The sequence below is a fragment of the Parus major genome, chromosome 1 (genome assembly GCF_001522545.3).
Source record: "Parus major isolate Abel chromosome 1, Parus_major1.1, whole genome shotgun sequence".
Taxonomy (NCBI): Eukaryota; Metazoa; Chordata; class Aves; order Passeriformes; family Paridae; genus Parus; species Parus major.
This window is the reverse complement of record NC_031768.1, coordinates 26,212,590-26,222,739: the sequence shown is the minus strand read 5'-3', so window position 1 is coordinate 26,222,739 and position 10,150 is coordinate 26,212,590. Positions and strand designations below refer to the sequence as shown.

The following is a 10,150-nucleotide window of genomic DNA, read 5'->3' as shown; positions in this document are numbered from 1 at the left end:
TAGGGATCATGTGAAAGGAACTGCCTAAAAGCTCATACAGAAGCTTTTTCTCAATCATATATATGATCTATTAATCTAACAAGCTTTTAAAAGTTAGAAAACATGAAAGCTGAATATTACACCCAAATATATATTGAAGACATGCTGCAAGGTCAGGAAATTATTTAATTATGCTTTCATTATTAAATATTATTTGTCACTGCAAGAAATAATATTTTCTAACACTTGGGAAGTAAAGAATGACTGTATGAGACTGAATGAGTCACTTTTACTGGCTTTTAGTTACCACTCTTTGTACACTGAACTGTAGCCACACGACATACATAGTAAGTCACAGAATGCATTTGAATTATTCATATAGACATGGTAGGAAGGCAACTCTTCCATGTTAATAAATAACACTGAGAAGTCACCTGAGTGTAGAGCTTTAAATACCTTTGCCTTTCCATACAGAAATCCTCTTGAATGACAACAGGTAAAAGTACAAGCTTCAGTCAAACCAATCTGAAGCTCTTTGGTTGGAGCTTACACTTGGAGACTTTTATATTATTATTTTAACACTAACACCTTCATATCCTAAACCTGTATTTAAAACAGCTTGTCTAGGCATAATTCAGCTGGAGAGGAATTCCTTCTTCTTTGTGCTGCCTCCACTTAAAATCTACATTCCTGCTGAATTATAAAGTACTTACGTGTTTTTAACAAATAATACACATCACACAAAGGCCAGCATCCTAAATAACAATGCAAAAATTCTTGTTTTCCTTCCATTACATCTGACATGTTCTTCTGAAAGAGATGGGAAATTTAGACTAACCTTGCTTAGTGATGACTGGGACGTGGAAGTTTTCAAAGCAGACCTCCTGGGTAATTATGTACCTCTTGTTGCCAAAGATACTTGAAAGATACTACATTGAACACAAAGGTTTAATTCTTGACTTGAACAAAAAAAAAAACCAACAAATTATGGCCAACACCAGGTTGGGTCTCTTTTTATTGTTAAAACATTAAAGCATAACATTTCACCAAATACAGGAAATTCAGGGGTTGTCTGACATTACAAATATTGGGATCATCAAGAGAAAATGTTGAGCTATACATAGTCTGACGTTAATCTATCAATTTAAAGTTTATTAGTACATGATTAAAACATGGCCGAAATACAGAACCACAAAATAAGTACCTTGATGCTTCTAAATCTGAGACAAGTCAGAGAACTGAGTGCAATAAATTTCCAGCAAATGTCTATACACTCAATTACAACCTCAGGGCAGAATCATTCCAGGAATATCGGTAGTTCATCTCATTCTGGCTCATTCACATTCAATTTAGTGAGAATTTTGATTTGAGAACTTGATAAAAACATTTTTAAAAATACAACATTTAACAAATGTGAAAAAAGAAGTTGTCTTCACAGGAAAATATGGATTGCTTGCCACTCCAGTCCTTAATTGCCTATATGTTTTACAAATCTTTACAAAACTAATTTGTATCCATTTTGGTTTCAAAAACATAGTACATCTGAAAAATAAAATATGACTCTACTGATGGGTAATACAAAGACATGAACACGCATTTAAAATTACTTTAAAAAGTAAATCTTTTCAGTAATACAGCTATAAGACAAGTTAAACATAGTACAATAAACCATGCATCTTCTGACTTGTCAGATCAGCTAAACTACTCGGTTAACATACAGTAACACTTTTGAACACTTTGTAAATTCATCTTTTCTAGCACAAGGAAAAAAAAAAAAAAAAACAGATTAAATTTGTTCTTCAAGTGGTTCAAGGCTGTCCAAGTGTTTTTTAGGTGTATCATCACTGTGACGGCTTTGGCAATGGGTTAAATGTTTCTTAAAGCCTCGGGGAAAATTTGATTCAAAATTACAACGGGGACACTTCAACAAACTTTGACCATGAGCAGCAACATGATTTTTAAGAAGAGACTCCAAGAGAAAAGCTTTACCACATATTTTACATTTGTATGGGCTTTGAACGTTATGCTTGTTAACTAAATGGTGCAAGACAGCACCTTTTTTCATTGCACGACAGCAACAAATTTTGCAGTAATACTTTCCCTTGCCACGCTTCATGTATTTTGCTATTTCTTCCTCAGAGATGAAAGCCTCTTTCTCTTCAGTAAACTGAAGCACACACTGTGGCTGCGTAGGAGTAGTCGCATCCATTTTGCTCTCTTTGCTGTAATCCGATGACTCCATATCATACTGCTCTTGGTCACTGTTGGATTCTTGCTCCTTTATCTCCATCGAGTCCACTGCTGTCTTTCCACACTCGCTGCTATTTAGTTCAGAATCTGAGTTCTCCTGGTTTTCCTTCTTGGGCTTCTTTGCTGGGCATGAATATAACATGTGTTCAGGTGATTCTTTGGCTAATATTGATTGTTCATCCTGTGAGAATAAATCATCCAGTGGTTTCTGATCATCTAAACTGTGAGAGAGAAAGTCACTCTCACCAGACTCACTAGGTGTTTGGGGCTCGGAGAAAAAGCCCGAAGCAGACTTGTGAGGCTCGGAAAACAGGATGTTCTTCTGGATTTCAGAAGGTACAGTAGTTTCAGCATGTCTCTGGACATCAGAGGATAGAGCAGCAGCAGGCTTCTGCATCTCAGAAAATACAGCATGCTTTTGAACATCAGGGGAAACAGCAGATTTCTGGCAGTCTGTGAAAACAGCTTGCTTGAGTGTCTCAGGAGAAACAGGAGTAGGTTTCTGGGACTCAGTAAAGAGGCCATGTTTCTGAACTTCAGGAGATGTGGATTTCTGAGACTCTAGAAAGGAAGTAGACTCCTGAACTTCAGAGGAAATGGAAGTGAGTTTTTGGGCTTCAGAAAACAGGGCATGCTTCTGGACTTCAGAAGAAACAAGAGCAGATTTTTGGGCTTCAGAACACAGAGCTTGTTTTTGACCTTCAGTAGAAACAGCAGAAGTAGATGTCTGATTCTGGGGCTCAGAGAAGACAGCACGTTTCTGGACATCAGTAGAAGCAGTAGGATTAGATTTACGAGTGTCTGGGAACAAAACTCTTTTCCGAGGTTCAGGGAAATGAGCCCGTTTCTGAATCTCAGATGAAGCAGCAGAGGTGGATTTCTGAGCTTCAGGAAAATACATAGATTTCCGTGACTCAGAGAGTTTCCAAGATTCAGGAGATACTGAAACACCAGGCTTACGGACCTCAGGAAAGAAAGAAGGCTTCCAGGAGTCAGAGGAAACAGTGTGACTAGACTTTCGAATCTCAGGAGAAACAGGGGGAGAATGCTTCCATGTGTCAGGGGACAGAACAGGTTTCCAGCCTTCAGGGTAAACAGATGAGATGGGTTTCCAGGGCTCAGAAGAAACAAGAGTAGACTTCTGGGATTCAGAAAAGGACGTAGACTTACACGAGTCAGAAACAAGCCTCCTAGGTTCTGGCAACACAACCGAACCAGGCCTTCGGGACTCGGGGGCAGACCTCCGGGATTCTACGGACACTGACATGGCAGGCTTTGAAGCCCAGGGAGAAACTGTGGGAGACTTCTGCACTTCATGAGGTGCAGACCTCCAGGGCTCAGGGGAAACAGTTGGACCAGGTCTCCATGACTCTGGCGAAACTGCAGAAGCAGGCCTCCGGGTTTCAGGAGAAGAAGCGGAAGTGGGCCTACGCATTTGAGAGGGATGCCTCCGTGGTTCAGGAGACCCAGCTGGGGCATACCTTCGTGGTTCAGGGGACACTGCTGGAGGAGGTTTCTTTGGCTCTGGTGACACAGCTGGGGAGTATCTGCGGGGTTCTGGAGACACAGCAGGAGAATGGCGCCGGGGCTCTGGTGATATGGCAGGGGAATGCCGGCGGGGCTCTGGAGACGTCGCTGGGGAGTGCCGACGGGGCTCCGGAGACACGGCTGGGGCTGGCTTCTGTGGGTCGGGGGACACAGCAGGAGATGGCTTCTGTGGGTCAGGAGACATGACAGGAGATGGCTTCTGTGGGTCAGGAGACACAGCAGGAGATGGCTTCTGTGGGTCAGGGGACACAGATGAGGCTAACTTCTCTGGATCAGGAGATGTGGCCTGGGCTGATTTTTCTGGATCTGGAGACACAGTCTGGACTGACTTCTCTGGCTCTGAGGAAGTCACTTGAGCAGACTTCTGGGGCTCTGGAGACACAGAAGATTTCTGAAGCTTGGGAGAAACAACAGGTTCAGATTTGGGGAGTTCAGGAGAAAGAGCAGGTTTGCGTAACTCAGGAGAAAGGGAAGGTTTCTGTGGCTCCAACGTGACACTTTTTTTGGATGAATCCGAATCTCCTTCTACCTGTTGCTCTTTCTGCTCCTTGTTCCACTTCTCAGGTGCTCCATGCTGTGCTTTGATGTGATAATATACGTTGCAATACATCTTGCTGGTAAAGAAACATTTATGGCAGTGGAACAGTTTTGCACTTTTTTGATAAAATATAAGTTTACCTAAACCAGCAGCATCCATTTCATCACAATACTCTGGGTGAACGGTACCCATATGAATTTGTATGTTTTCATAGTCAGTTCCTCTGAAGCTGCAGTAGTCACACTCCAAGCGCTCTGTGGTTTTCCGTAGAATCTGCAACATGTCCATTTTTCTATAGGCAGCAACAGTTTCCACAGCACTGCACCTTTTAAAGAGGAATTTTCAGCTCCTGAAAGAAAGGAAAAGGATCTGTATAGTTACCTGTCCATGTTAATTTCAACTCTGTCACTCCTAAATAACCACATGGGCTTTTCCCTGCTCACCCCCCTCCCTTTTTAGAAAGCATAAATTTTGCACAGATACTGACTACTTCATAAAGAAGTCCAAACACAGGTGTCACCGACTCCTGAAAGACATTTTGCATCAGTAAAACTTGAAAAAACAAAGCTTATACTTAGCAATAGGCCTTCCTACCTATGTAAAAAAACTGGAAGCAATTGATAAAAAAATAACCCAGGTGATGAAGAGCAAAGTTTTAATATCATTTGATAAATGTAACTTGTCTTCTCCATTTTCTTCTCTTCCCATATTTGATGTGCTTTTATTGACATTGTATTATTTACATTATACATGTAAACTGAAAACAAAAAGTACTTTGGAAAGTACTTGAAACACTGCCACCAAGATAAGGCCATTTAAAAAATGCATCTCCGTCATTAAATTTCCAAACAAATCAGCAGTTTTTGACAAAAACCAAACAAAATTCAAGAAAACAGCAGCCTAAAGCCTAGGCTCTTTTCATCTGTCAAATAGTGACTTCCTTTAACTAATTACATGAAAAAAAATAATGCTGATCATAAAGACCTCATCTATTATGAAAACGACTTTTCCTGTTCCATTATTTCATCTGTTATCCCAATAGCAACAAAAATACCATTTAAGAAAAACAGCAGAGTTGTTTTTTTTCCCAGTTGGTATAGTTAACAGTCTGCTGTATCCAGAACATTGTTTTCCTCATACCAAAGATGGAAATTTCTCAAAATTAATGATTTTTGCAAGACTTTAAAAAGCCCAATATAATAACAAAAAAAACCAAACAAAAAAACCCCACAAAACCCAAACAAAAAACCCCCAAGCACAAATAGCTTTTAATGATTTTGCTAGATTCCCCTGTTTCCAACAGAATTTAACCAGATTAGCTACTAAAATAAGCAGAAAACCAAGTCTAGCCATATTCTGTAAGTTACATCAACATAAAAGTGGAAGGTAAAAAGGACATTTAAGTGAAATGCACACACTTTTTTCTTCTAGGTTGAAATTAAACACTTATTACCTGATTAATCATGCGAAGCTATGAATCTAATTTTGGGGAGTCATGTAAAACACACTGCTTCAAAACACTCAAAATTGTTGTTGTATTTTAACATTAATTTACCTGTCTAAATATATATTAGACTAACAAGTCTAAAAATATGCATTCAAAGCAAGTTTTCTTAATTTATTCCTAAAGCATTTTTCCCCTGGTTTCTTATGGAAATGAGGCTTACACAAACACATTGCCCTACAGTCAATGCCAATCAAACCGGACAAAGCAATCCAGCCTTATTTTGCATTTCTACACCTTTCATGAAAATCGGGAACTAGAGAATGCAAGCAATGCCTCCACTGAGGCAGAATATGTCACTTAGCAGCGACTTCTTCTGTTTAGCCTCTACACAAATAGTCTTGAAACATTCAGAGCAAGCAGTGTCTGATTCAGCTTGTAATTAAGGGAAAAGGGAAGAAATTAAAAATATTACAGCAGTGAGCTGCTTTGGGCTTGGGGCACAGACAGAATAAAAGCAAATTAGCAGTGCTGCTAAAGGATGAGATGGATACAGCAAAAAAAACAGGAAAGAAGGATTGGCTGAGGAACAAGAGAGCACAAATCCTTAACAAATAGAGGTTCACTAGCTCAGCTGCTTATGGAACAACTCCTTTGCGTGCACTGTGCGTACACACTTCACATTAAGTCACAGGAACAGGTAGATTTCCTGTGAAGCATGGTGGAACCACAAATGGAGCTTTAAGAAGGATCCTGCTTTACAACCATGAGACAAATGAACAGCATCCAACCACAGCTTAGCTACAAATGAGAAGTAATTACTCTGCTCTGCAAACACTGAAGTGGAAGGACCTTTGGGGTATAAGGCGGAGTTTCCCAGCACTGCTGGCAGCCATACAAAAGACACCCCAAATTGTAGCCTACGCCACATTCAGTGTGGACCCAAAACACTTCCCAACATCTTATAACAATTTTTTATGTCTGTAAAAGATGAAAGCAAAACAGAAACTTGACAGCAGTGCTCAGTGGGCTGTATCTCTGCAACAGAAAATAACTTGCCAATTAAAAATCCACAGCACATCATGTCTTAGTACTCCAAAAGACCTTCAAGTCATTATGAATTACAGTTTATGTTTTGTTTGCAGAACTCAGGACAATGGGAGGAAAGGAAGATTTAAATTTGAAAGCAACAATTTCTGATATGAGCTAAATAAAAAGGTTTTGGGTGTTTTTAATCAAATCACAGCAGAACATAATTAGGACAATAAAGACATATGCGGTAATCACATTTTTAGACTTGAAAGAAAATTTGTCAATTCCAAAATTGGTTGCAATCTTGAATTAACCATTTTCATTAGAAAACCAAATAAGGGCTTTTGCAATTTGAATTTATCATGGTTTATAACAAAGTTTACTGGACAATATTTTCTGCTCTCTTCATAATTTCCCTGCACTTCGCATGTCACCTGTTGCCCTTGCTGCAGTTTTTTGTTATTCACTGAAATACACTTCACCACACCTCCCAACCTCTTCTTTTATTCAGTTCTACTTTACTTTATTATGAAAATCCCCACATTCTTTCCAAATACAACTGTTAGAAGAAGTCAGGGATTACCTTCCACAAATTGTCCAAATTGCAGCTAAGCTTTTTTCACCATGAAATTATTTTGGAGCCAAAGAAGTTACAGGCACACTCCAGACATCCAGAAGTCTTGACAGTCGAGCCTTTTGCATAAGAAATAACATTAAAGAGCTGAGGGCACTTTAATGTTTTTGTTTTTTTTAATGTGATTGCCATCACTCACCATTTCTAGTTTTGTAACTCAACCCACTGTATAGGCAGTCACTGAAGTAACTGCCTCTTCTGCTGAAATATCTACTTAATTGAGGCATCCTACTGATCAAGGCAACCTTTGGTTAAACCTTAGGCTGCAAGTCCAATGAATAGCAAATCTAGTTTTAAAATGGTTACTGAGATCAGTAAGAAACAGTGCTGAGCCCCTACTAACTCATGTTGTCAATTTAAATTTGTTGAAACAGTTCTGAAAGAATAAACTCTCAGATGTTGCTGGTTCATTTAGCACAGCTCTAAATAACTAGTCTGAGAGATTTTCCTGTCAAGCCCTCCAGACTCCTTCTCAATATTAAGGTCCAATGTCTCTACATGGTTTTGGTTGCTGCCCTCCTCTGTTTTCAAGTTTATCACACAGATGACTCTGCTTCACACTGTTCTTTGCCATCACCTCCAGCATCAGAACTTGTTCTGCACTGGATCCTGCCTTGTCTAGCTGGGTGAAAGTGCAAGGAACAGCACTGTCATGAGCAACAGCTTCTCCATGAAACAAAGCAGAAGACAGATGGTCACTGGAGTATCTCTCAAGACTTCTTGAATACTTCTACAAGGACAAAGAAGCTGCCACCTCTGCAAGTACAAATAACTTCTGTGCAGGCCCCAGGCCACTTTGTTGAACGCTCTGCCAGGCCATAACTGTTTTGTAAAAAAGACACCTGAGCATTCCCCTATTTGAACTCTCAGTTAACAATGCGCAGTGCAACAGTGGCTACAACTGAGGCTGTGCTTCATGCCACTGTAACACTACAAAGCACAACACATTCCTTAATTGCTCTTTCTGAATTCCCTCCTACTTTTCTCACTTTCCATGGCTGCAACCCTGAGAAAACAAATACAGATGCAGCCAAATAGAACTAATTATCTGTTCTGAGAACACACTACAACTGAATCAGAAGCCTGAAGCCCAGAATTTATGCCTGTCCTACATCCACATCCTGCCTTCAAGACAAAATACTATGATACAGCTAAGACTATGAAGCTTTCAATACTAAATTTTAACTTAAGGCAGCCAAGATTAATTCAGAGTCTTCCTAAGACATGACATTTCCCACTGAAATCTACCTGAACAGGTAAGTGCTTCTGGCTAAAAGCTCACTATATTCTCAGATATCAAGCACAGTAACAGCATCAGCACTAACTCAGCTCTTAGCTGACTTGAAGTGACACAGATCAATGTCCATCACTCAGTTTTACAGCTGCCTGAAGAGACACAAACCTCTGCAGTGGGACCACCCAGTCCTTACTGCTGCTCCATCAGCCACCTCTCCCAACCCCTCTTCTTTCATGCACGTTTAGAACCTACATACAGAGGTTCCTACCACCAACTCTCTCCTCTCTCCACTGAGATGCTGAAGATCCTTACACCACCTCCTGTCCCCTACATTGCAGTTTTGCCATAATCTCCTCCACCAGAGGAAGAACCAAAAAACAGCATAGGAAAAAGATTGGTAAAAAGAGCATGTATCTATCTGAGAAAAGAACAACCATTGCATCTTTTCTTGATTTGTTCTTAGCAGCCAAGAGGCTAAAGTCATGCTTTGGCAGAAAGAAGTATCCAGGAAGTCAGAGCCAGTGAGAGGCAAATTCAACCAAAACTTGGTTATGAGTATTGCAAGGCAGCCACAGAGTGGAGTCAAACATCAGAAGTTTCTGTTAAGCTCATGTGAAACTGAGCAATAGGAACGTCCTAATATAATGCACAGAGAGAAGAGACCTCCTGATGTCTTCCCAGCCAACACATCCAGCCATGTCAGAGATGGTTCCTGAATTCTGCATCCCATCTTCCATGGGGATCCCACTTAAGACTGAGCCATACTTCCTACAGCCTGTCAAAAACTTCCTAGTGGAAGAAAAGTGGAAAAATGCAGAGGAGATACCTACATATAAGAAGGAATCCATGCATGGGGGTGGCACAACCTGACTCCAGCAGCAAACAAGATGTCTCTACTTCTTAACTCCATTCCAATTTCATTGCTACAAATCTTCCAATCATTCCTGGTAATTTTTAATAAACACATTCTACACTTAGCACTGCAACATTTAATATATACCTGCATTTTTCCTCTAGATAAACTGTGACTGTCTGAGGAAAGCAACAAAGAGCTCAGAGAGAAAAATCTAGACTGTCTGTGAGCACAGAAAATTAAGATTTCTTTTAACATTACATGAAGAAATTCAGAGCACAGTAACAAGTAGTCTGCCACATCACTGTTCTAAATCAGACTGTCTTGGTTTCAGTGGCAGAAGAATTCATAACTCTTTTCCTCTCAATAAACAGTCAAGCCTGGCAAAACACAAGCAGATAGAGGACATGCAACCTACTTTAATGACACCAACACAGATGGGAAAATGATCAAGAAGAAAGCCCTGTGATTTTCTCCAATGTCCTACAACCACACATAGAATTCCCTATACCAGTCACTGCACAGGAAGGATCACTGTTTATTTTCATAAGCCTTGGAAGTTTCTTGCAGGCCAACAGTTCAGTCATAACCTCTGCCAGTGAGGAAGGTCAATGGTAAATTTGTTCCCAGCAAAA

At 40.1% G+C, this 10,150-nt stretch overlaps 1 protein-coding gene across 1 annotated transcript; it reads right to left on the bottom strand.

Annotated features, from left to right (window-relative positions):
• Window positions 1-964: 964 nt before the first annotated feature.
• On the bottom strand, window positions 965-7,465 carry CHAMP1 (chromosome alignment maintaining phosphoprotein 1). The gene is made up of 2 exons (XM_015647163.2): window positions 7,375-7,465; window positions 965-4,664 (listed from the first exon to the last, which is right to left on the bottom strand). The coding sequence occupies exon 2, from the start codon at window positions 4,601-4,603 to the stop codon at window positions 1,766-1,768; it is 2,838 nt and encodes a 945-aa protein (XP_015502649.1). The 5' UTR covers window positions 4,604-4,664; window positions 7,375-7,465; the 3' UTR covers window positions 965-1,765.
• Between the last annotated feature and the right edge of the window lie 2,685 nt (window positions 7,466-10,150).